At 40.5% G+C, this 27,069-nt stretch overlaps 2 protein-coding genes across 4 annotated transcripts in view; both read left to right on the plus strand.

The window, feature by feature from the left end:
* The window catches only part of ccdc93 (coiled-coil domain containing 93), an 876,647-nt gene that overhangs the window by 702,393 nt on the left and 147,185 nt on the right, over positions 1–27,069 (plus strand). For 2 of the 3 annotated variants that reach the window (XM_051930751.1, XM_028807976.2), the window contains one exon: positions 18,931–18,941. The exons of the other annotated variant lie outside the window; for it this stretch is intronic. The gene's annotated coding sequence lies outside the window, so the exon portion shown is untranslated. Of the gene's footprint in view, positions 1–18,930; positions 18,942–27,069 lie in introns of those variants that run through there. 3 annotated transcript variants of the gene reach the window in all.
* The window catches only part of LOC114656664 (inactive dipeptidyl peptidase 10-like), a 284,823-nt gene that overhangs the window by 226,455 nt on the left and 31,299 nt on the right, over positions 1–27,069 (plus strand). The window contains exons 17-19 of the mRNA XM_051930750.1: positions 2,933–3,002; positions 11,726–11,920; positions 12,597–12,651. Coding sequence (XP_051786710.1) covers positions 2,933–3,002; positions 11,726–11,920; positions 12,597–12,651 — 320 coding nt within the window. The remainder of the gene's footprint in view (positions 1–2,932; positions 3,003–11,725; positions 11,921–12,596; positions 12,652–27,069) is intronic.

Raw genomic sequence — 27,069 nt, forward strand, 5'->3', positions numbered from 1 at the left:
CCAGCAAACCCGCGATTCTCAAAAGAATCGCAAATCCAAGAATGACAATCACTTTCTGTTCCCTCCGATATTTGGAGGGAAGAAAAATCATGGAGGGTGGGTGCATCCTGGGAAAATTTTCATTTATTTAAATAAACATATTTGTACTAAAGCGGTTTCTTTTTGGAGCCGTGACTCATGTGGTTCTGGTGTTTCAGAAGTGCGTTGTAGGCGCCTTCATTCATTGTTTTTATCCATACGTTCTCATTTTTATTTTTCTATGGCTGTGTTGTTAGCTAGAAGTCGTTTGCTGACGGCTGGAAATTCGCGTGCTGAAGTGACGATGGCGGCGGACCCGGGCTTGGAGGGGTACATTACTAAATGAAGGTGGTGTATGCGGTGGTGTGGGCGGTCGCGTTTGGGTGGCAGTGGTAGTGTGTACGGCTTGCTTGTGGCCTCTGGCATCTGTGTATATATACAACCTGGCATGCACGCTTTACCTCAAGTTTAGTTTACAGGTCATGTTGTGTTGTTTGGGCGCCACCTACTGATTCTGGGAAGCTGCTGGGTTTGACTCGGGGGCGCTTTCACTGCTTCTTCATTGCATATACAGTAATCCCTCCTCCATCGCGGGGGTTGCGTTCCAGAACCCCCCACGAAAGGTGAAAATCCGCGAAGTAGAAACCATATGTTCATTTGGTTATTTTTATATATTTTAAGCCCTTATAAACTCTCCCACACTATTATAAACATTTCCCGCACAATTATACAGAATAAACCCTTTGTATTCTCTTAGATATTAGGTAAGATTCGTTGAAATTATGTATGTAAACACAGTTTATATACAGTAAAACCTAAATATTATTTTAAAGATATCGAGCGTCTCTGATATCACATATGTTACAGCCATTACGACAGACAGGCCACCAGCAATAAATACGTACAATGCAAGAAAAATTGTATACAGTAAAATGTGTGTACAGTGACACTAAACTATGTACATGTAATAAGTACTATACGTAGATAATTAATTATGGTTACTCACCAACAATGACATGACGACTTGTCCGATAACGATGAGTTTAATTTTACTGCACAACAAAGGATAGCGTTACAGCTCTTCTAAAGGAGCCTCTTCAGGCGACTGTGTAGCACCGCCGTTGTTCTTCTTCCAGCACTCTTCAATCCAAATCCCTAAAGCAGATTCCATCCAGACTACTGCCTTATCACGTCCACTTGCAACTCATTTTGCACCCTGGTTAAAGGACACTGCGGCCGTAGATCTTATATACTTTTCCTCCTTTTTAAATAAAAAGAATCGTGGACTCATTGATGCCGTAATGGTGTCCTGCAGCGGTGTAGCTGTTCCCTTCCTTCAACAAATCCAAAACTTTTACCTTTTCTGCAATCATTTGCATCTTCTGTTGGCGCTTGGACACGGCCCCTGAAGCAGGAGCACGTTAATGCTGAATGAGTGAGATGAGACTTCCTGGTTAATGCAGCACTCCGTCGCTGAGCCAATCAGCAGCACACAGGAACTTAACTGTGTGCTCTGATTGGGTAGCTTCTCAGCCATCCGCCAATAGCATCTCTTGTATGAAATCAACTGGGCAAACCAACTGAGGAAGCAAGTACCAGAAGTAAAAAGACTCATTGTCCGCAGAAACCCGCGAAGCAGCGAAAAATCAGCGTTATATATTTAGATATGCTTACATATAAAATCCGCGATAGAGTGAAGCCGCGAAAGTCGAAGCGCGATAAAGCGAGGGATTACTGTATACAAACATCACTAAACGAAGGTTGTATATGCGGTGGTGTTCACGCTCGGGCGGCGGTTGTATTGTGATGTGAAGTTTAGTTTACAGGTTGTGTTGCGTTGTTCGGGCGCCACCTACTGATTCTGGAAAGCCGTCAGGTTTGACTCAGGGGCGCTTTCGGTGCATCTTCATTGCATATATACAAACATCACTAAACGAAGGTTGTATATATGCGGTGGTGTTCACGTTCGGGTGGCGGTTGTATTGTGACGTGAAGTTTAGTTTACCGGTTGTGTTGTGTTGTTTGGGCGCCACCTACTGACTCTGGGAAGCTGCTAGGTTTGACTCTGGGGCGCAGTGCGCGTGCGCTTCGGTGCGTCTGGCATCCGTGCATATATACAACCTTCGTTTAGTAATATAGATAAAGAAAGGCAATGGTTTCGGTAAGGTTGATCTGTCAGGTCACCAAAACAGTTTGACGGTGTTCTTAGAACAAACAGAAAATCAACAGTTTTAGAAATGTCTGTTGTGGCAGAATGAGAGCAGCAGCAAGCAGTGGAATTAAATAATGGGTTTAAATAACAGCAAGAATCGGCTTCTCATTAAGAAACTGGTTAGAGTTTGAAATCCCAGTTTAGCTGGTCATCTGTTGGCTCGTTGCGCGTCTCATTTATGTTTGGCTGTCTTTTAACTAAAAAAAAAGAATAAATTCAGAGGACTGAATCCTTTAAAACAGAGCTATTAAAAGGAATGGAAAAGGAGTTAATTAGCAATGAAAACTGGTCACGGATTAGGAAAAAGGTGAGAATGAAAACCTGCAGCCACTGCGGCCCTCCAGGCCTGGCATTCGATATTATAAACAATGGCATTTCATTTTAAAATCTCCATTTTAGCATTTTTGAGATTTGGCTAAATTGCTTCAAATTAAGTGGATGTGAAATGTAAGCAATCAAGAAAACCAATACATAACACATTTTTTGGAAAATACTTTGTAAAAAGTGTGGAGAATAAAAGGAAAATCTTCTTTTTAACATTTTAGTTTTTCAACCGAAATCTTTTAATTAAGCAGGTTTGAGAATGTGCTGCTGTGTTGTGTTATTTTATGCTAAGAATGAAGAATGGACAGATCACTGTCACTATAAGTGCTGTACAATAAAATTAAGAAAAACAAAACTTTCACTTTTGTTTCCTTATAGCATTTCCTTTGCAGTTGACCTTGCCAGCCAACTTTAATGAAAAGGACCAGTACCCTTTACTGCTGATGACGTAAGTTATCAAGTGAAGAACTGACTGCATCAGTATAGTTATTTATGACTTTATATATTTAGATGTTGTTAATGTAAAATTTAGTCAGCTTCTTCTGCTCATATCAATTAGTGACATCACTACCATAATGATCAGAGCATGTAAAAAATGAATAACCATGAAACTTGACTTCCGCTAACAGGATCACCACATCATGTCTGTGTGATGACGTCACCATCATAATGCTAAACACAAAGAAACGTAGCAGTTTACAGAAATAATGATAAATCTTGACTCAAGTAATTGTGATGGTTCACAAACAGTGGATCACAAAGGGTGAACTCAGATGATCTAAGAGTGCAGTCTTGAGATATGTCCTTATCACGTGGTAGAGCCTCCATGGTGGATGAAGGAGGACGATCAGGAAAACAAGTTAATTAGTCTTTGGTAAACTCTACTTAGAAGAGTCTAGACGGGAACAAGCCGTTCAGCCCGACAAAGCTCACCAGACCTAACCACTGTAATCTCTCTCAGATTAGCACGAATATATTGCTCCTGCAAGCAAACTATGATACTTGGCGCGATGAGTGAAGTCGCAAAATCAACTGGAATGTTCAAGCAAATTATAGAAAGAACCCCAATCTAAATCCGTTAAGTAGTTCTCTCGAGAAAAGTGGACAGACAAACAGATGTTGGACTTTATATATACAGTTAGGTCCATAAATATTTGGACAGAGACAACTTTTTTCTAGTTTTGGTTCTGTACATGACCACAATGAATTTTGAATGAAACAACTCAGATGCAGTTGAAGTGCAGACTTTCAGCTTTAATTCAGTGGGGTGAACAAAATGATTGCATAAAAATGTGAGGCAACTAAAGCATTTTTTGAACACAATTCCTTAATTTCAGGGGCTCAAAAGTAATCGGACAATTGACTCAAAGGCTATTTCATGGGCAGGTGTGGGCAAGTCCGTCGTTATGTCATTATCAATTAAGCAGATAAAAGGCCTGGAGTTGATTTGAGGTGTGGTGCTTGCATGTGGAAGATTTTGCTGTGAACAGACAACATGCGGTCAAAGGAGCTCTCCATGCAGGTGAAAGAAGCCATCCTTAAGCTGCAAAAACAGAAAAAACCCATCCGGAAAATTGCTCCAATATTACGAGTGGCAAAATCTACAGTTTGGTACATCCTGAGAAAGAAAGCAAGCACTGGTGAACTCAGCAACGCAAAAAGACCTGGACGTCCACGGAAGACAACAGTGGTGGATGATCGCAGAATCATTTCCATGGTGTAGAGAAACCCCTTCACAACAGCCAACCAAGTGAACAACACTCTCCAGGGGGTAGGCGTATCGATATCCAAGTCTACCATAAAGAGAAGACTGCATGAAAGTAAATACAGAGGGTGAGCTGCAAGGTGCAAGCCACTCATAAGCCTCAAGAACAGAAAGGCTAGATTGGACTTTGCTAAAGAACATCTAAAAAAGCCAGCACAGTTCTGGAAAAACATTCTTTGGACAGATGAAACCAAGATCAACCTCTACCAGAATGATGGCAAGGAAAGGCGTGGAACAGCTCATTATCCAAAGCATAGCACATCATCTGTAACACACGGTGGAAGCAGTGTGATGGCTTGGGCGTGCATGGCTGCCAGTGGCACTGGGACACTAGTGTTTATTGATGATGTGACACAGGACAGAAGCAGCCGAATGAATTCTGAGGTGTTCAGAGACATACTGTCTGCTCAAATCCAGCTAAATACAGCAGTCAAATTGATTCATGATACAGATGGACAATGACCCAAAACATACAGCCAAAGCAACCCAGGAGTTTATTAAAGCAAAGAAGTGGAAAATTCTTGAATGGCCAAGTCAGTCGCCTGATCTTAACCCAACTGAGCAGGCATTTCACTTGTTGAAGACTAAACTTCAGACAGAAAGGCCCACAAACAAACAGCAACTGAAAGCCGCTGCAGTAAAGGCCTGGCAGAGTATTAAAAAGGAGGAAACCCAACATCTGGTGATGTCCAGGAGCTCAAGACTTCAGGCTGTCATTGCCAGCAAAGGGTTTTCAACCAAGTATTAGAAATGAACATTTGATTTCCAGTTATTTAATTTGTCCAATTACTTTTGAGTCCCTGAAATGAAAAAGGGATTGTCTTCAAAAAATGCTTTAGTTGCCTCCCATTTTTATGCAATCGTTTTGTTCACCCCACTGAATTAAAGCTGAAAGTCTGCATTTCAACTGCATCTGAGTTGTTTTATTTAAAATTCATTGTGGTAATGTACAGAACCAAAATTAGAAAAAAGTTGTCTCTGTCCAAATATTTATGGACCTAACTGTATACTACCTGTCCCCCGTGGCTCTGCCCGGCTCCCCACTGCTGACGTCACGCTTCCCCCTCCCCTCGGCCCACAGCCTCTGTCTCGGATTAGCGAGAATATCTCGCTCCTGCAAGCAAACCATAATACTTAGCTTGATGAGAGAAGTCACAAAAAATCAACTAGAATATTCAAGCAAATTATAGAAAGGAACCCGATCTAAATCCATTAAGTAGTTCTCTCGTGAAAAGCGGACAAACAGATAGACAGACGTTATATATATATATATATATATATATATATATATATATATATATATATATATATATGAGAGAGAGAGAGACAGAGAGAAAGAGATAGAGAGAAGTTAATTTTTGTAGATATCTATGATGCATTAGAATCTAGGTTTAAAACAAAACATGACAAAAAATAAAATATATGGCCAATCCAAACAATGCACATTTATCATTTTCCTCTCTGCTTTATAATTTTGTGAATTGTAATATGTTGTGCATATTTTCTGAAGCGACGTTGCTGCTTTTTACACCTCAGTTGGAAAGATCAATCTAAAAGGTTACAAAATCCTATCTCTTTAAAATAATAACTGCTTTCACCGCATGTTTTTGATCCTAGGAAATATTAATCAATGTTTTGGCATCATGAAGAAACAAAAAAAAATTGAGAGTGCTTGTAATTATGATGCACATAATGCAAACGCACAGTAGGCGATCGGTCATAATTTTCAGACAATAATCTTCATTCAATACCTTTTTGTCACAGCTCTTTTGCGCAGTGTGTCATATCCAATTTAGTTGAGTTTGTTGTATTGTCATTACAGCACACTCTAGCTTTGGAAATATAAAAGAAATTTCCTAAGAAAATTATATTGATTATTATAGCAAAAGAAAATGTTTTTTTTAACGTCTGCTGGAGACATAACCACTGTGTGTTACTCTAATAATTTATCCGGAAAGATTTATTATGTCTAATAAAATGTAGAGGCGTACAGAAACCTTTATTTTTTATTTTTAATTTAAGTGCTATAAACACCACAATGCCATTTGGACTGGGAATTAAACGATTTTACAGATAAGCAGAATAAATGCGCAGCATGACTGCGTGCATTTACTGTCACATCCGATTATTCTGCGGACTCAGACAACAGGATCGCAGGAACGTTTTTTTGTAACTCTTTAAAAAAGTGAGTGAAATGTGACTTCATCGTTTTTCGGAAGACTCCTCTTTCATTGAATTCCCCCTCTGTTCCTCAGTTTGAAATTACAAATCAAACAATTCAGACATGGGGGCACGGTGGTGCAGTGGTAGTAATGCTGCCTCTCAATAAAGAGACCTGGGTTCGCTTCCCGGGTCCTCCCTGCATGGAGTATGCATGTTCTCCCTGTGTCTGTGTGGGTTTCCTCCCACAGTCCAAAGACATGCAGGTTAGGTGCATTGGCCATCCTAAATTGTCCCTAGTGTGTGCTTGGTGTGTGTGTGTTTGTCCTGTGGTGGGCTGGCGCCCTGCCCGGGATTTGTTCCTGCCTTGTGCCCTGTGTTGGCTGGGATTGGCTCCAGCAGACCCCCGTGACCCTGTAGTTAGGATATAGCGGGTTGGATGATGACTGACTGACTGACTGTATATATATATATATATATATATATATATATATTTGTGGCGGGTGGCTGGGGCCCTTCCCTGGACAGGACGCCCCTGTGATGGAAGAACAGCAATACCTCCCCCGGAACACGAGAGGGCAACCTTCCCCACAAGGAAATAAACTTTGTGCTTCTTTTGGACTCTGTGTGTGTTTGTGTCCGGGTTTGGGGAGTGGTACGTCCTTACGACTTTCACAATATCGAAAACGTTTCTCTGTCTGTATGTCTGTCTGCTTTTCATGACAGAACTACTTAACAGATTTAGATCGGGTTTTTTTTCTATAATTTGCTTGATCATTCCGGTTGATTTTGTGACTTCTCTCATCATACTAAGTATCACAGTTCGCAGTGATACCGATTTATTTGCGCAAATCCGAGACAGACGCTGTGGCCCAAGGGAAAGGGGGTGGTACCCTTGTCATTCACTTTTCCAGCCTCTCTTCGAGTCGTTCTACCCCTTGCCACGTGTTGGAGCGCACCTTCCCTCCGCTTAGCTAGTGATGCCTGTTTGTTCAGCAGACAGTATCATCTAGAAATTGTTAAGGAGTAACGTTTGATGTGTGTGAGAGAGAGATCAGAGCTCCATGTGTTTTAGAGGGTAGCTGCTGATTGCCGGAGATATCACGGCCACGTGCTGTTCTCCCCACGCGTGGGACGCTCTCCCATCAACAACAACAACAACAACATTTATTTATATAGCACATTTTCATACAAAAAGTAGCTCAAAGTGCTTTACATAATGAAGATGAACACGGTCACATACAGTGCCAGCATTTGACGCTGGAGCCTACCTACCTTCCACTTGGCCAGAATTGCATTTTCTTTATTGAATTTTAATGTTTGTCCTGTTTCACTACTATGTGAGCGGAGCCACGGGGACAGCTAGTGTATTCATAAAACTTTTTCGACCTTTTACTGTGGCCCTCCTCATTGTGCTCAGGTACATCCTGTTTGCGTGAATTCTCCAGGAGATGTTTCTAGATCTTGATTGGAGTCTACCTGTGGCCCGCTGAGTTGATTGGACATCATTCAGAAAGTCCCACGGATTCCTGTGTATGTATTATTGTCAAGCGTGGGTCACAAAGTTGCACAGGAGACTGGAAAAGGGATGAGGTTTCCAAGGTACAAAATCTTTATTACTGAACTGGCAGGTACAAACATGTGACCTTATTCAGAAGCGGTTTGTCAACAGCAGAAAAGCACACAGGTTGCAGCTGTCAAACATCGTGGTCCAGCTCCCGTCTCCAGGTTAAAAGAACACCTCATTAAGTGAGTTCAGCAGCTCGGAAGCAGCGACTGGAGCAGATGCAGTCTGAGGGAAAGAGAACAGGAGAGGGAGCCGTTAGGTTGGCCGGGGGTCTCTGTCTTTAAAATGTTCTAAATCTCGTGTAAAAAGCATGTCACAGCTGATCCCGCAAAGGGGACGGGTAAGAGTGAGTTTGTTTCTCAGTGAAATGCTGTGTAAGAGGGAGTTGTTGAAGGGCACCTGTGTTTCTTTGCCATAGGGTTATGGATTAACAGAGAAACAGCTTGCTGTTAAGAGCGTTTAGCGTGTGGGAGGAAAAAAAGGAGCAGGGGAGCTATTGAAGTGTTCGTGAGTGACGGTTGCCACTGTTATGGGCGACTAACCGGTGGAGACACTGGTCACAATATAGATTCATACCTGGTAGCATGGATCGTGGACTATCTTAAAGACAGACCTCAGTATGTGCGTCTTGGGAACTGCAGGTCTGACATTGTGGTCAGCAACACAGGAGCGCCGCAGGGGACTGTACTTTCTCCGGTCCTGTTCAGCTTATATACATCAGACTTCCAATACAACACGGAGTCCTGCCATGTGCAAAAGTTCACTGACGACACTGCTTATCGTGGGCTGCATCAGGAGTGGGCAGGAGGAGGAGTATAGGAACCTAATCAAGGACTTTGTTAAATGGTGCGACTCAAACCACCTACACCTGAACACCAGCAAAACCAAAGAGCTGGTGGTGGATTTTAGGAGGGCCCAGGCCCCTCATGGACCCCATGATCATCAGAGATGACTGTGTGCAGAGGGTGCAGACCTATAAATACCTGGGAGTGCAGCTGGATGATAAATTAAAATGTATTATAAATTAGACTGGACTGCCAATACTGATGCTCTGTGCAAGAGAGGACAGAGCCGACTATACTTCCTTAGAAGGCTGGCGTCCTTCAACATCTGCAATAAAATGCTGCAGATGTTCTATCAGACGGTTGTGGTGAGTGCCCTCTTCTACGCGGTGGTGTGCTGGGGAGGCAGCATTAAGAAGTGGGACACCTCACGCCTGGATAAACTGGTGAGGAAGGCAGGCTCTATTGTAGGCACGGAGCTGGACAGTATGACATCCGTGGCAGAGCTACGGGCGCTGAGCAGACTCATGTCAATCATGGAGAATCCACTGCATCCACTGAACAGGATCATCTCCAGACAGAGGAGCAGCTTCAGCGACAGACTGCAGTCACCGTCCTGCTCCACTGACAGACTGAGGAGATCGTTCCTCACCCACACTATGCGACTCTTCAGTTCCAACCAGGGGGGTAAACGTTAACATTATACAAAGTTATTGTCTTTATAGTTCTATCTATCTATCTATCTATCTATCTATCTATCTATCTATCTATCTATCTATCTATCTATCTATCTATCTATCTATCTATCTATCTATCTATCTATCTATCTATCTATCTATCTATCTATCTATCTATCTATCTATCTATCTATCTATCTATCTATCTGTCTGTCTGTCTGTCTGTCTGTCTGTCTGTCTGTCTATCTATCTATCTATCTATCTATCTATCTATCTATCTGTCTATCTATCTGTCTATCTATACTTACCAGTAACGGCGCACTGTATGCTAACGTGCAGTGAATACATTTGACTTGAGCGTTCCTAGTCTTCATCCTCTTTCTCTGTACATTTATCATTCGTGTGCTCAGAGGTTGATGCCCTTGCTGCTTCCTGAGCAGCTCTTCTTTTCTTCACCCTAACGGCCCGCTTCTTCTCTTCTTCCGTCGGCATCTTTTCACGTTTAAAACTGATTAAGTCAGTGTTTGTGTTGCAATTAATTTAATTTTTCAGCTTAAGCTCACACTTCAATCTGCCTCAAGAATGATTTAAGATATGAAGAGGTAGTGGAAGTGACGGTGAAGGTGGTAGGGATGAGAACGGTCCCTGTATGCATGCACTGCACAGCCAAGAGTTGATTCTACAATAAAATATAAAGAGGAATAACCCTGGAGGTCAATCATCACACCAAAAGCAGACAGTAGACGTCATGTAGTATATGTGTACCAAATTTCAGGTCAATCGGTCAAACATTTTGTGAGCTACAGGTGGTTTAAAATCCTGGACAGACAAACGAACAGCCACAGTAGCATTTTATAGAAGAAGATGAGGTGCTGGAGCGAGGTGTATTTTTTTGAGGTATGTGGACGATCACTTAGACAAGACAGCAGGTGTGGTCATATAGCAGCTTTATTTTCTCATCGTCACAGTGAGCAGGTTTCAGAAAAGCAGGCAATCAATATTACATGACAGCGCCAGGGCTCTTCTGAACACTGTTTGTTGGGTGGGGCAAAGTTTTTATACCCCTAGAATGCGTGACTTAATATTCATTATGAAAATGCAATAGTCAACACTTTATTATACACAATCCTTGAGCCCCTTCAATGCTCCTTGTGCAACTTGATTCCTTGGCTCCTTTGTTATGGCGTTCAGATGTAAACTAAAGGAAACCGTGATAAGGCAGTCTCAGTGTGGAATTCTTAGACCTTGAGTCCTTTTGACAAATATTTTTCTGTTTGCTCAGCAAAAGCATGTTTTTAAAGCTTACTTCTGCTTAACTCCTTAGACAAGGATTAGTACAAGGGAACGAAGAGAACATTCATCTTCCACAGACGGATACACTTACCATTGTTGCCCACTAATCTACACTCAATGCCCCTTCATGACAAAGTAAAAACGTGTGTTCAGAAAATTTTGTTGATTTGTTAAAATTTAAAAACTGAAATCTCTCATTCTTAGAAGTATTTAGACCCTGAATTCAGTACTTTGTTGGAGCCTGTTTTTCAGCTTCTTCTTGAGTAAGTCTCTGCAAGCTTTACACACCTGGAATAGGCCAGTGTATCCCAATCTCCCTGGCAAATCCTCTGCAACATTAAATGGGAAGCGTCTGTCATCTGCCGTCTTCAGGTCTCTCCTCACATGCTCTATGGGGTTTAAGTTTTTGCTTTTGCTGGGCCGCTCAAAGACTTGTCCCTGAGCCACACCAGCATTGTCATAGCTGTATGTTTCACATCATTGTCATGCTAAAAGGTGAACTGTCATCCCAGTCTGAGGTGGCATGCGTGCTGGAGCAGATTTTCTTCAAGCACCTCTCTGAATACTTTCAGAATCCGTCTGTACAAGTGGTTTTCTGTTAAATAATCCACATATTTCTAAGTACTACTGTTTGTGTCTCAATTGCCATGATTTTTAAGTGTGCCGCAACTGAAGAGGAAGACCATGGATGGTAAAAATAGACAATAAAATCCAATCCACACTAACGTAGAAGCTGAAAGGATCTCAAGGATGTAGCCAAAGCTCCACAGTATATTACGCTGTCTTAACATCCAAAAAACTTCTCAGTCCAGAATATTAGATTGTATTTAATTCCCGCATTGGTAACTAAAAGCCTATCACACTGCATATAAGCAAAAGATGAGAAATTGTGTCCTTTTATCATCTGTTTTTTGCTTCTTTTTGCAGTGATGAAGCCCCTGGTAGCCAGTCAATAACTGAAAAATTTCATCTTGACTGGGACTCGGTGTTGAGCAGCTCTGATGGTGTGATTGTGGCCCAATTTGATAGCAGTGGAAGTGGCTTCCAGGGCCTGAATATTATGAGACAAATCTATCAACGTGTGGGAGTCCTTGAAGTTCACGATTATCTTAAAGCCATTCAGTATGTGATTTTAAAATATTTCATAAATTAGCTCTGCTACCTGTCTAAGACAGGATGAAAATTAAATAATCAACATAGACCTTAGCCTTCACGTTTGCAGTGCACCATCTATAGAAATTTACAATAGTCTGTAATGAATGCAAGTAATAAAATGCAATGCATTTGTCGTTCCAACAGATGGCGTGTCAGAAATATTTGTAGCAAAAAAGTGCATTGGTACAAATGTTTGTTAGGTGACATCTGTTGAAGTGAAAAATGTATGTTATGTACAGTATGTCTCTGCTATATGTCATTTGGAAAGGAATTAGTAAAAGCTTTGCTAATGTTTGTGATGCGCCATTTGTTGGAATGACAAATGCAATACATACATATGTCTCTGTTATGTCATTTGGCAAGGGATTAATGTTTGTGATGTGCCATTTATTGGAATGAGAAATGCAATACATACATATGTCTTTGTTATCTCATTTTGTAAAGGATTAATGTTTGTGATGCGCCATTTGTTGGAATGACTGAGACATGGCAATCGTACAGACACACAGGCACTTATCTTTTTGTTAAGCTGGATTTTTCATTAATGGAAATTTATTTTTCTTGTTGCAAATAATTTGTGTTTTACCACAATGGTTACTATTATTTATTTATGGTTCATTTCTGTAACTTATTTTTGTTTCAGGCACTTATTTACTTTACCTTTTATTGATAACAGAAGAACAGCTATATATGGTAAGGTAAGGTATACTGTATATAAATAATTAAATATACATTATTTCTGCCCTTGTGATGTACTTCAGCTGGTGTTGTAATGAATTGTGAGTGCATACTGTACATATACATTAACCTTTTCATAAAAGAAACAATTTGTGCACATACTTATGCTTCCTTTTTGACTTTTGTTAAGAAACTGTATCAGAGATCCGTATGTTTTTATGGCACTTCATGTCACATGACTGTATTCACCTTCGGCTAAACTTGAGGCAGTTTAAAAAATGTCACATAGACAAAGAATTTCAAGCATTCAACAATACATAATATGAGCTGCTTCTACAGGAAGTAAGAACATATTTTAATTTGGTGAAATATGGCAGACACAAAAAATTTAATTAAGAGTTTAATATTTTCTTGTTCGAGCTAGAGTTTATAATTTGATTAGTTTCTCCTTCCTAATCCACTTTTGTGTGATTCATTTAACAAGAATGTCAGGCTTGTGTTCTTATGGTCTTGTCATGGCTACTACTGTCATTGCTCAGTAAAGATTGCTTCCCTGCCTGGGGTTCATATGTTTGTGTTTGATTTATTTCTATGTGCTACTATTTCTTTTGTTAATGATTTGCGGTATTCTTCATATTTTGTTTATCTTTATCTAAGCCTTTATTATGTTTGCTTTTTTTTGTGGGTGGTCCCCAAAGATGGGGTCCACCTACCAGTCAACTCCAGATACTGCCCTGCGTTGAATACTTCAGGAGGGTCTACCACAATTCCTGGCTGTTCATTTCAAATACGCACAGGAGTGGAGACTTCTTGAGCTTTCGTTTGTTTAATGCGCTTAGTGTGTCACAAACAGGGTGGAAGTTTAGGGTCTTATAGCCTTTTAGGGTCTCATCCCACATTTCTAGGGACGTGGCGTTTGGGGTCATGACCTCGAGTTCATCAGCTTGATGGGAAGCTTTTAGCAGAAGCTACACTATTATATAGTGCCTTTCATATCTATCTATCTATCTATCTATCTATCTATCTATCTATCTATCTATCTATCTATCTATCTATCTATCTATCTATCTATCTATCTATCTATCTATCTATCTATCTATCTATTTATCTATCTATCTATCTATTATATAGCACACTTCACATCTATCTATCATTTATTATATAGCATACTTCACATCTATCTATCTATCTATCTATCTATCTATCTATCTATCTATCTATCTATCTATCTATCTATCTATCTATCTATCTATCTATCTATCTATCTATCTATCTATCTATCTATCTTCTTATTATATAGTGCCTGTCTATCTATCTATTATATAGCACACTGCACATCTATCTGTTATATAGCACCTTTCACATCTATCTATCTATCTATCTATCTATCTATCTATCTATCTATCTATCTATCTATCTATCTATCTATCTATCTATCTATCTATCTATCTATCTATCTATCTATCTATCTATCAGTGCCTTTTCTATCTATCTATCTATCTATCTATCTATCTATCTATCTATCTATCTATCTATCTATCTATCTATCTATCTATCTATCTATCTATCTATCTATTACATAGTGTCTTTTCTATCTATCTATCTATCTATCTATCTATCTATCTATCTATCTATCTATCTATCTATCTATCTATCTATCTATCTATCTATCTATCTATTTATTTATCTATCTATCTATCTATTATATAGCACACTTCACATCTATCTATCATTTATTATATAGCATACTTCACATCTATCTATCTATCTATCTATCTATCTATCTATCTATCTATCTATCTATCTATCTATCTATCTATCTATCTATCTATCTATCTATCTATCTTATTATATAGTGCCTGTCTATCTATCTATTATATAGCACACTGCACATCTATCTGTTATATAGCACCTTTCACATCTATCTATCTATCTATCTATCTATCTATCTATCTATCTATCTATCTATCTATCTATCTATCTATCTATCTATCTATCTATCTATCTATCAGTGCCTTTTCTATCTATCTATCTATCTATCTATCTATCTATCTATCTATCTATCTATCTATCTATCTATCTATCTATCTATCTATCTATCTATCTATCTATCTATCTATCTATCTATCTATTACATAGTGTCTTTTCTATCTATCTATCTATCTATCTATCTATCTATCTATCTATCTATCTATCTATCTATCTATCTATCTATTATATAGTGCCTTATCTATCACAGGGTTTCAGGTTCCCCAGACCACTAGGGGGCGATGTGTTGTACCCTCACTTGCATACTGAGAATGACAACCAGTCTGTCCTCTCCAGTGCACTTCTGTAGTGATGCTAATGTGCAGCAATCTCTGGTGCCACTAGGGGGTGTCCTACCCATACAATACCAAAGATTGACCATGGGAGGGTACCCGGAAGGTGGTTGGGGGTCACAATATAAAAGGGCCTTGCTTCCTTTGTTCAGAGAACTTAAAGTTGGGAGGCTTCTGGTGACAGGAGCTCAGCTGGTCGGAGGTTAGGAAGGTGACCCACGTAGTGAAAGGTGAGCAGGGTAGACATTAACAGAGTAGCCAGGGGTGACTATGGTTCATTTAGTCCCTGAAGGTGGAGGTGTTTATTGTTTTCTGTCTTTTTTGTATTTTGCTGTTCCCCTGTACTGCTTATTAAGGTTTTCTTATTAATTTTATTTTTTAATTTCGGACTTCTGCATTGGTGTTTGGGGTTATTAGACCCTCTCTACAGACAACAACACTAATAAATTGGTCTTAATCCAAACTAGGGTCATGGGAGGGGGGCTGAAGTCTATCCCAGCTAGCAGAGGACGCACAGTAGGAACAAACCCCTGGTCATGGAACACACAGACACACTAAACTCACACACAGTAGGTCTAATTTAGCATCACCAGTTCACCTAACCTGCATGCCTTTGGACTGTGGGAGGAAACCGGAGCACCCTGAGGAAACCCACGCAGACACGGGAAGAACATGCAAACTCCACACAGAGAAGACCCTGGACGTGAACCCTGATCTCCTTATTTAGAGGCAGCAGGGCTACCACTGCATCACCGTGCCACCCTTAATATATTAATATTAATTAGTAGGAAATAATATTAACATTAATGTTAATATTAACGTTAACAGTAATACGTAATACAAACAACAAAACACAGCTGCTATTACTAAAAGCAGTTTCTTGAGATGAGATTATCTCTAGCAGACATATTTAGCTGATACAGCAGCAACGTATGAACACAAACGACGGAAGTGCTTTAAATTGTTACAAATATTTTAATTGACAGTACAAAGACTGTAGTAAACAAATTGCACTTGAAGATGTCGCTCTAAAAATGAAGCATTCTTCAGAATGAGCAAACACGCCAAGATTTGGGCGATACACAAAAAGCAGTCACTCCTCTTTTTGGCAAAGAAATGACTCTTTGGAAAGTGAAATAAATGTGCATACTATAAATGTGTATATTTTTAAACTAATTTATTGATTAAATCAGGCACTGTATCCTATTGGTTTTAGTATTGTGTGTTGGGCTGCCAGTTCATTATTTTCTGCCGTGATTCGGAGAGGTTCATTTAACTTGTGGTTCTTAAAATGATTGCTGCTTCCTGTCGACAGTTGCTATTTCTATGTCTATAAGGGCCACTTTTACAACATTTGGCACATGGGTACCGCTCACGTCATGTAAGGTCTGTGACAAGTAAGCTCAGATTTGTGATAGCAGGGGTCAGAGTGAGTAGAAAGAAATTCAACGGTGTAATGTTAAGATGGGTGTGTGGAGTTACAAGAAAGGACAGAATAAGAAATGAGACAATCAGAGGTACAACAAAAGTGGGAGAGAGACATCTAAGAAAGTACAGGACAGTAGGGAGAAGTGGTGTGGACATTTGAAGAGGAGAGAGACCATGAATATGTGGCTAAAAGAGTGATGGGAGTGGAAGTCCAGAGGAAGAGAAAACGAGGGAGACCAAAGCATAGGTAGATGGATAAAGTAAAAGAAGATCTGAAGGAATAGGGTCTGACTGAAGACAAGGTGCAGAACCGAGAACATCGACCCCACATAGAAGAGGGTAAATACAGTATGAAGAGGAAGAAGAAGTGGTCATCCAAGATGGAGAATCAGTTGCAAGTGTAGGAGTATTGTGTGACTGAAGAATCAATTTGAGGAGTAAAGGTCAGGTTTTTAAGACATTGGTAAGACCACCAATGATGTATGAAGGTGAGAAGTGGGCAGTAAAGGGAGTGCAGGAGAAGTTGGATGTGGCAGAAATGAGAATGTGGAGATGGATGTTTGGAGTTACAAATAAGGACAGAAGAAGTAATGAGGCAGTCAGAGGTACAATAAAAGTAGGAGAAACATGTAAGAAATTACAGAACAGTAGAGAGAAGTGATGTGGACATGTGACGAGGAGAAACGAGGAATATGCGGGCCAAAGGGTAATGGGAGTGGAAGTCCAGGGGAAGGGAAAATGCAGGAGACCAAAGTGGAAGTGGATGGATAAAGTCAAAGAAGATCTGAAGGAAAAGGATCTGACTGGGAAGGAGATGAGGACTGAGCTGAATGGAGAACGTCGACCCCACATAGAAGTGGGTAAAGATGAAGAGGAAGAAGAAGTGGTAGCCCAAGATGGAGAATCGGTTGCAAGTGTAGGAGTATTGTGTGACTGAAGAATCAAGGTGAAGGGTAAAGGTCAGGTTTTTAAGACATTGGTAAGACCACCAATGACGTATGAAGGTGAGAAGTGGGCAGTAAAGGGAATGCAGGAGAAGAGGATAGATGTGGCAGAAATCAAAATGTTGACATGGATGTGTGGTGTTAAACATGAGGACAGAAGAAGGAACGAGGCAGACAGAGGTTCAATAAAAGTAGGAGAAATATGTAAGAAAGTACAGAACAGTAGGGAGAAGTGGTGTGGACATGTGACCAGGAATATTATAGGGAAAAGAGTGATGGGAATGGAAGTCCAGGGGAAGGGAAGTGAGGGAGATGGATGGATAAAGTAAAAGGAGATCTGAAGGGAAAGGGTCTGACCAGGGAGGTAAGGGATCAAGTCAAAGAAAAACCATTGATAGGCCTTGGACAACGTTCCTCTTCAGCAATTCCAAAAATGTTTCTACCAGCAGGAAAACCATTGGGACAACTGCATTCATTCACATAGAGAGTACTTTCAAGGAAACTAAAGTTTCAATAAGTAAAAATTATTAAAACAATTTTTTTTTTCAATTCCGGTACCCCCTCGTAGAAGTGGGAAAAAATGAAAAAGAATATGTGAATCACCACTACTGAGTGATCACCATTTTCTTTAGAGCTGTATGATGGCTGTCTTTTTCATTTATACAATTAAAAGAGGTTACCAGGCCAGTACCCCAATCTTTTTTGGGCTGTCTATGTTAGTTTACTTTCCAGGCCACAATTACGTAATATGACAACCAGCTGAAAAGCTTAAAGAACAAACAGGAGTGCGCTTCCCTCGACTTTCTCGTATAGTGAGATAGAGGAAAAGGTCATCAGAACCACTTCCAGTTGCGCAATATTTCTCAAATTAGCATATCTCTTTGTTTTTCATCATAACAAACTGATAACATCGATACACAATCATTTATCTCTATTTAATATCAAACTTTATATCAAAATGATATTTTCGCACTTAGGGAGGTCAAAAACAGTGGTGGAATTTTGTCATGATTACATATGTGTTACCTCGATTACATGCAAAGTAAAAAGAGTTATTGTCACCTAAAAAGACAGAAAAACTGTTAGTATTATATAATATTTGTTGCAATAAATCACTATAGGTAAAACTGCATTTAGCTACATTTAATTATGTTAATGATGGTGGAAATAAAAAAGAAAAAAATCATAAAATTAAATATATTACCAGGAACACGATAGGGACGTAGCAGCTTATTGTTCCCATTACGTGTTTATATTAACATGGCATGTTCAATGTTTACACATTATTGTTAAACTGATGATGTATACAGGTGCTGGTCATAAAATTAGAATATCATGACAAAGTTGATTTATTTCAGTAATTCCATTCAAAAAGTGAAACTTGTATATTAGATTCATTCATTACACACAGACTGTTGTATTTCAAATGTTTATTTCTTGTAATGTTGATGATTATAACTGACAACTAATGAAAGTCCCAAATTCAGTATCTCGGAAAATTAGAATATCAATTAAGACCAATGCAAAAAAAGGATTTTTAGAAATGTTGTCCAACTGAAAGGTATGAACATGAAAAGTATGAGCAGGTACAGCACTCAATATTTAGTTGGGGCTCCTTTGGCCTGGATTACTGCAGCAATGCGGCGTGGCATGGAGTCGATCAGTCTGTGGCACTGCTCAGGTGTTATGAGAGCCCATGTTGCTCTGATACTGGCCTTCAGCTCTTCTGAATTGTTGGGTCTGGCGTATTGCATCTTCCTCTTCACAATACCCCACAGATTTTCTATGGTGTTAAGGTCAGGCGAGTTTGCTTACTAATCAAGAACAGGGATACCATGGTCCTTAAACCAGGTACTGGTAGCTTTGGCACTGTGTGCAGGTGCCAGGTCCTGTTGGAAAATGAAATCTGCATCTCCATAAAGTTCGTCAGCAGCAGGAAGCATGAAGTGCTCTAAAACTTCCTGGTAGACGGCTGCGTTGACCTTGGACCTCAGAAAACACAATGGACCAACACCAGCAGATGACATGGCACCCCAAACCATCTCTGACTGTGGAAACTTTACACTGGACCTCACGCAACGTGGATTCTGTGCCTCTCCTCTCTTCCTCCAGACTCTGGGACCTTGATTTCCAAAGGAAATGCAAAATTTACTTTCATCAGAGAACATAACTTTGGACCACTCAGCAGCAGTCCAAAGGCGAGACGCTTCTGACGCTGTCTCTTGTTCAAGAGTGGCTTGACACAAGGAATGCGACAGCTGAAACCCATGTCTTGCATACGTCTGTGTGTGGTGGTTCTTGAAGCACTGACTCCAGCTGCAGTCCACTCTTTGTGAATCTCCCCCACATTTTTGAATGGGTTTTGTTTCACAATCCTCTCCAGGGTGCGGTTATCCCTATTGCTTGTCCACTTTTTTCTACCACATCTTGTCCTTCCCTTCGCCTCTCTATTAATGTGCTTGGACACAGAGCTCTGTGAACAGCCAGCCTCTTTAGCAATGACCTTTTGTGTCTTGCCCTCCTTGTGCGAGGTGTCAGTGGTCGTCTTTTGGACAACTGTCATGTCAGCAGTCTTCTCCATGATTGTGTAGCCTACAGAACTCGACTGAGAGACCATTTAAAGGCTTTTGCAGGTGTTTTGAGTTAATTAGCTGATTAGAGTGTGGCACCAGGTGTCTTCAATATTGAACCTTTTCACAATATTCTAATTTTCCGAGATATTGAATTTGGGACTTTCATTAGTTGTCAGTTATAATCATCAACATTAAAAGAAATAAACATTTGAAATACATCAGTCTGTGTGGAATGAATGAATCTAATATACAAGTTTCACTTTGTGAATGGAATTACTGAAATAAATCAACTTTGTCATGATATTCTAATTTTATGACCAGCAAATGTAAATTAAAATAAAATTAATAATAGTTGTTGAAAGAATATGCATTATATTGAATACAGATTTTAATATCGTGTACACATTTATATTTCCATGATACAAAAAAGACTACTTCCAGCTGAATAATATTTCTCAAATTTCATATCTGCTTGCTTTTAATGATTATTAATATTGTGAAAAGAAGAGCCTCGACACACACAAAAAAGGTTTGGGGCAGCCACCCATATATTGCCCCAGGCTGCGAATGGGTTTTAATAACGCACACATGTGCATGGTTTCAAGTCCTGAGTCAGACTGATTTGATTAGAAAAGATGGCGGCTTTATAAGCCAAAAGAAGGAAGTGACGTTATCAAGAGCGAGAACCGGAAGTAATGTTAGTCTGGGCGTTGGGAACTGGAAGTGACGTCAGTCTGGATGCTACAGCTGGAAGTTATGTCTTCCGTGGTACCAGAACTGGAAGTGACGTCATTGGTGGGGTGTCTGGTAGGTTTTCCTGTATCTGGCCTGCAGAGATAACAGAAGTGGGATTAGTGTACCCTGCCACCCCCTGTTCTGGTGGGTAATTACCTTGACTTGGTCCACTCAGCTTCCTCCTATTTGCACATGTGAGACAATATCTATACAAAATTTGAATCATCTATCTATCATCATAACCATAGTTTACTTGAAAATTTGTGAAAGTATTCAGATCGTTTGCCAGAAGTGGCCCAAAAGTTGATAAGACTTCTTGTCTCTATATATATAATACAACATCTGTCTGTCTGTATGTCTGTCTGCTTTTCATGAGAGAACTACTTAGCGGATTTAGATCGGGTTTTTTTCTATAATTTGCTTAAACATTCTGGTTGATTTTGTGACTTCTCTCATCACACTAAGAATTATAATTTGTTTGCATGAGCAATAGATTCACGTTAATCCGAGACAGAGGCTACGGGCTGAGGGGAGGGGGAAGCGTGACTTCAGGAGTGGGGAGCCAGGCAGGGCCCTCCTCACTGTACTGCTTCACTTCTATGTGGGCAGAGCCGCGGGGCATGGCTAGTACTGTATATATATAAAATCCAATGTCTGTCTGTCGTCTACTTTTCACGAGAAAACTACTTAACGGATTTAGATCTGTTTTTTTTCTATAATTTGCTTGAACATTCCAGTTGATTTTGTGACTTTTCTCATCGTGCTAAGAATCATAATTCGCTTGCAGGAGCGATATATTCACGCTAATCTGAGACAGAGGCTACAGGCCGAGGGGAGGGGGATGCGTGACATCAGGAGTAGGGAGCCGGGCGGGACCCTCCTCACTGTCCTGTTTCACTACTATGTGGGCGGAGCCATGGAGGACAGCTAGTTTTTGATATAAAGCAGGTGTACAAATTCTCATTGACCGAGGGCAAAGCATTTTCAAGTTATCGAGTTTACACACAGAGAGGCCTAATTTCAAAATTGATATTTTCAGACTCAGGAAGATCTAAAACGCCACGGTTCGTCAAAATCTTGAGGTCGAATTTTTTCACGATTCCTATACTTTCTCTATACCATGTACAGTCATACGAAAAAGTTTGGGAACCCCTCTCAGCCTGCATAATAATTGACTCTCCTTTCAACAAAAAAGATAACAGTGGTCTGTCTTTCATTTCCTAGGAACATCGGAGTACTGCGGTGTTTTCCGAACCAAGATTTTTAGTGAAGTGGTATTTAGTTGTATGAAATTAAATCAAATTTGAAAAACTGGCTATGCACAAATGTGGGTCCCCTTGTCATTGTGCTGATGTGAATGCCTGTCACTGCTCAATGCTGATTACTTGTAACATCAAATTGGTGTGATGAGTTCGCTAAGCCTTCATAGACAGGTGTGTCCAATCATGAGATATAAAGGTATTTAAAGTGGTCAATTACAAGTTGTGCTTCCTTCCCTTTGACTCTCCTCTGAAGAGTGACAGCATGGGATCCTCAAAGCAACTCTCCAAAGATCTGGAAACAAAGATTGTTCAGTCTCCTGGTTTAGGGGAAGGCCACAAAAAGCCATCTCAGAGGTTTAAACTGTCAGTTTCAACTGTAAGGAATTGAATCAGGAAATGGAAGGCCACAGGCACAGTTGCTGTTAAACCCAGCAGGTCTGGGAGGCCAAGAAAAATACAGGAGTGGCATATGAGCAGGATTGTGAGAATGGTGACAGACAACCACAGATCACCTCCAAAGACCTGCAAGAACATCTCACTGCAGATGGTGTATCTGTACATCGTTCTACAATTCAGCACAATTTGCACAAACAACATCTGTATGGCAGGGTGATGAGAAAGAAGCCCTTTCTGCACTCACGCCACAAACAGAGTCGCTTGTTGTATGCCAATGCTCATTTAGACAAGCCAGATTCATTTTGGAACAAAGTGCTTTGGACCGATGAGACACAAATCGAGTTATTTGGTCAGAACAAAAAGCGCTTTGCATGGCGGAAGAAGAACACCACATTCCAAGAAAAACACCTGCTACCTACTGTCAAATTTGGTGGAGGTTCCATCATGCTGTGGGCTGTGTGGCTAGTTCAGGGACTGGGGCCCTTGTTAAAGTCGAGGGTTGGATGAATTCAACCAAATATCAACAAATTCTTCAGGATAATGTTCAAGCATCAGTCACAAAGTTGAAGTTACATAGGGGTTGGATATTCCAACAAGACAATGACCCAAAACACAGTTCGAAATCTACAAAGACATTCATGCAGAGGGAGAAGTACAATGTTCTGGAATGGCCGTCACAGTCCCCTGACTTGAATATCATCGAAAATCTATGGGATGATTTGAAGCAGGCTGTCCATCAAATTGAACTGAACTGGAGAATTTTGTATGAAGAATGGTCAACAATACCTCCATCCAGAATCCAGACACTCATCAAAGGCTATAGGAGGACAGCGTCTAGAAGCTGTTAGATTTGAAAATGAGGCTCAACTAAGTATTGATGTCATATCTCTGTTGGGGTGCCCAAATTTATGCACCAGTCTAATTTTGTTATGATGCATATTGCATATTTTCTGTTAAGCCAATAAACTTAATGTCACTGCTGAAATCCTACTGTTTCCATAAGGCATGTCAGATATTAAAAGGAAGTTGCTACTTTGAAAGCTCAGCCAATGAGAAACACAAATCCAAAGAATTAAGAGGGGTTCCCAAACTTTTTCCATATGACTGTATGTGACAAAGTAAAAGCATACAAGACCCTGGTTGAAATGTGACAATTCTAAGCTTTAACTTCGATTGCTCTTTCATCTCGTTTGGGACATTAGGATATCATTAGGGTAATTTTTTGGAACAGCTTAGCTATTAGCTAAGCAAATGGGCTCGATGGACTGAATGGTCTCCTCTCGTTTGTCAGATTTCTTAAGTTCTTATTCTTATTAAGTGGATCGTCTGGACACATACAGTATTCTCTGTGCCATTAGAACCTCACCAAACGTTTTACATATGAGATTATTTCAAATAAAAGAAAAAAAAGAAACAATGAAGTTAAAGCTGTGCGGCTAGAGGAGAGGCTGTTTCTGCTATCCATGTCTGACAAACAGATGAGACCATTTCCAAGAGGCCAACTCAATAACCTCTCCCAGATAATCCCCTCTGCCATCTCATCCTTGAGTGCCTTTGAAAATCTAATATGAAATAACAGCCTCGTCCTCCCATATGGGGTTACCAAGCAGAGTTTTCAAGTCGGTGATAAATTCAGCGATGAATTCGCTGCCCTGTGTCAACTTTAATGGTCTGTTGGTGACTTCTTCCTTCCTTTGTGAAACCTCAAAGACTTCTGAACATTAAAACGAGAGAAATTAAAGGAACTAATGCCTGTTGTCAAACACAGCTGCAGCCCATTTTAGAAAATACAGAAATAAGTAACGCTGTCTTCTCCTCAGCCAAAGAAAATGAGCTGAACTCAAGTAAATTAATCTGAATGCTTCTGCACTACCAGTTCTGGTCATGAAATGTGTAATGCTTTAATGGAGTTTCTAATGGTCCTGCTGTGGCACCCACGTGAACAGCTATTTGGTTGATTTCATATTTAAGAGTAATCACAAATAACTGCATTATTTTGTTTTTCTTTCTGGCAGTCATGCATGGTTCTGTTGATCACGTGGCCAAAAGTCTTTATCATTAAACTGTGCCCTCCATAGTGTTTGGGGCAAAGACTCCTCTTTCCTTGAATTCCCTCTCTGTTCCTCAGTTTGAAATTACAAATCAAACAATTCAGACATGGGGGGCACGGTGGTGCAGTGGGTAGCACTGGTGCCTCTCAGTAAAGAGACCTGGGTTCGCTTCCCAGGTCCTCCCTGCGTGGAGTTTGCATGTTCTCCCCGTGTCTGCGTGGGTTTCCTCCCACAGTCCAAAGACATGCAGGTTAGGTGCATTGGCGATCCTAAATTGTCCCTAGTGGGTGCCTGGTGTGTGTGTGCCCTGCGGTGGGCTGGCGCCCTGCCTGGGGTTGTTCCTGCCTTGTGCCCTGTGCTGGCTGGGATTGGCTCCAGCAGACCACCGTCACCCTGTGTTAGGATATAACAGGTTGGAAAATGACTGACTGACTGACAATTCAGACATTGTGATTAAAGTGCACATTGCAGACATTCATTTCAGGGGATTTGCACTTAACCCTTTTACTACACGGTCCCCCCATTTCAGGGCATCGTAATGTGTGGACATAGCAATGGCAGGTCTATTAAAGCCGTTGTCATATTTAGAACTTTGTCACTTATCCCAGCATGCAATGCCTGCTTGAAGTCTTGCTATTCATAGACATCACCAGGTGCTGAGGGTCTTCTCTGGTCATGGTCAGCCAAGCCTCTAATGCAGCCATCTTCAGCACCTGCTTGTTTTGGGGGGCTTGTCCCCTTAAGTTTTCTCTTCAACATATAGAAGGCCTGCTCAGTTGGATTTCAGGTGGGTGACTGACTTGGCCATTCATGAATTTTCCATTTTTACTTTTGATAATCTCCTGTGTTGTCTCAACAGGGTGTTGGGCTCATTATCTTGTTGGAGGGTAAAGCGCCATCTGATGAGTTTGGAGGCCTTTACTGGAACTCGAGCAGATCAGATGTTTCTACACACCTCAGCAATGGCGTAGCGTAGTGGGGGCGGTCCGCCCCGGGCGGCACTTTTAGGGGGCGGCAAAATTTCACAATAAATAATAATAATATCTTGTAAAAATTTGAACCATACCTAAATAAGGGGGCGGCGGAATTTTCCTCCACCCCGGGAGGCTGACACCCACGCTACGCTACTGCACCTCAGAATTTATTGTGCGTCTGCCATCAGCAGTTCCATCATCAGTGAAGAGAAGTGTGCCAGGACCTGTGGCAGTCATACATGTCCAAGCCAGAACACCCCCAGCACCACCATGTTTAACAGAAATAGACGTTACAGAACTTGAAAATGAATTGCAAGCAAGAGACTTTCTACCCAGTGCCATTGGTCAGACACAGCGTCACAAGCGTCTCAATTTTCATTTATTTAACTTTAACTAGGGGGCTCCACCCCCCTGCTTGCTTTCCTCTCCCACCCCTGGGTTTGCTTTACCAGATATACAATTTGAAGAGATTGTTGTTTTCATGGGAATTGTTACATATGCATTATTTTTACTTTTACTTTAGTACTAGGGTGTTGTACCGTGTTAGCCATTATGAATGTAGAAAAAAGCCAAGCAAAATGACACCTTTTATTGGCTAACTAAAAAGATTACAATATGCAAGCTTTCGAGGCAACTCAGGCCCCTTCTTCAGAAGTAGAATATAAAAGAGCTGCCTGAAGAAGGGGCCTGAGTTGCCTCGTAAGCTTGCATATTGTAATCTTTTTAGTTAGCCAATAAAAGGTGTCATTTTGCTTGGCTTTTCTCCACTTTTACTTTAAAACTTTAGTAAAAACAATATTTGGATTTAACTTTCCTTTCTTCTTCGCTTTGTCATTGACGTGTCATCTCTAACGTATAAAATTATTGTCCTGATAAAATTTTTAAGAGCTGAGAGTGCAGGAAGTGTGTGAGACAAAAGCATTCACACGACTGAGGTTAGATGACCGTGGTCTTGTTTGAAAATAGTTGTACGTAGGGCGTGACTTGAAAGAATGTTAAAAGTCTCACGGGACTTCATACGTTCATTCCAACATTTTTGGAATCTTTTAATTCTCTAAGGCAACACGAATTAGATGATGTACAAGTCTTAATCCGAACAATATATTTGAGCTTTTTGCACTGTTCTGTTATTTCACCGATACTTTTTTTGCGACTTTTGAATTTCCGTACTTCCATTATCTCTAACCTGCTGTGCATGTGTACCGCGCCAACATTTTTACATTTTTTAATTCTTTACGACGTTCTACGTTGTCATCTACTCTTTGTCCTTTATTTCCATCCCCGGGCGTGGTTAAATCTCTTTCTCGTATAACGCTGCTCGCATTGTGAAGGGGGGGCTGAACGCAAACTAAGGAGATGCGGTCAGATCATCTGCTGGCTTGCTGCTGCTGGTGAGTTGCGTGTTCTGTGCGTCAATCATTTAAAAGCCTGTACAGCAGCTGTCCTTTTGTCTCACTGCCTTGTCTCGCTGAACGTAAAAGTGTCTTCTGAGAATATCACGTCTCATCTCCCTCATCTCCCTCTCAAGATTTTTTTTTAATAATAGAGAAATGTTATGTTTACCTCCAATGGACAAACAAGGCAAAAACGGTACAAGAAAAGATGTCATTATACAGTGGTGTGAAAAACTATTTGCCCCCTTCCTGATTTCTTATTCTTTTGCATGTTTGTCACACAAAATGTTTCTGATCATCAAACACATTTAACCATTAGTCAAATATAACACAAGTAAACACAAAATGAAGTTTTTAAAT

This window comes from Erpetoichthys calabaricus, chromosome 8, assembly GCF_900747795.2.
Source record: "Erpetoichthys calabaricus chromosome 8, fErpCal1.3, whole genome shotgun sequence".
Taxonomy (NCBI): Eukaryota; Metazoa; Chordata; class Cladistia; order Polypteriformes; family Polypteridae; genus Erpetoichthys; species Erpetoichthys calabaricus.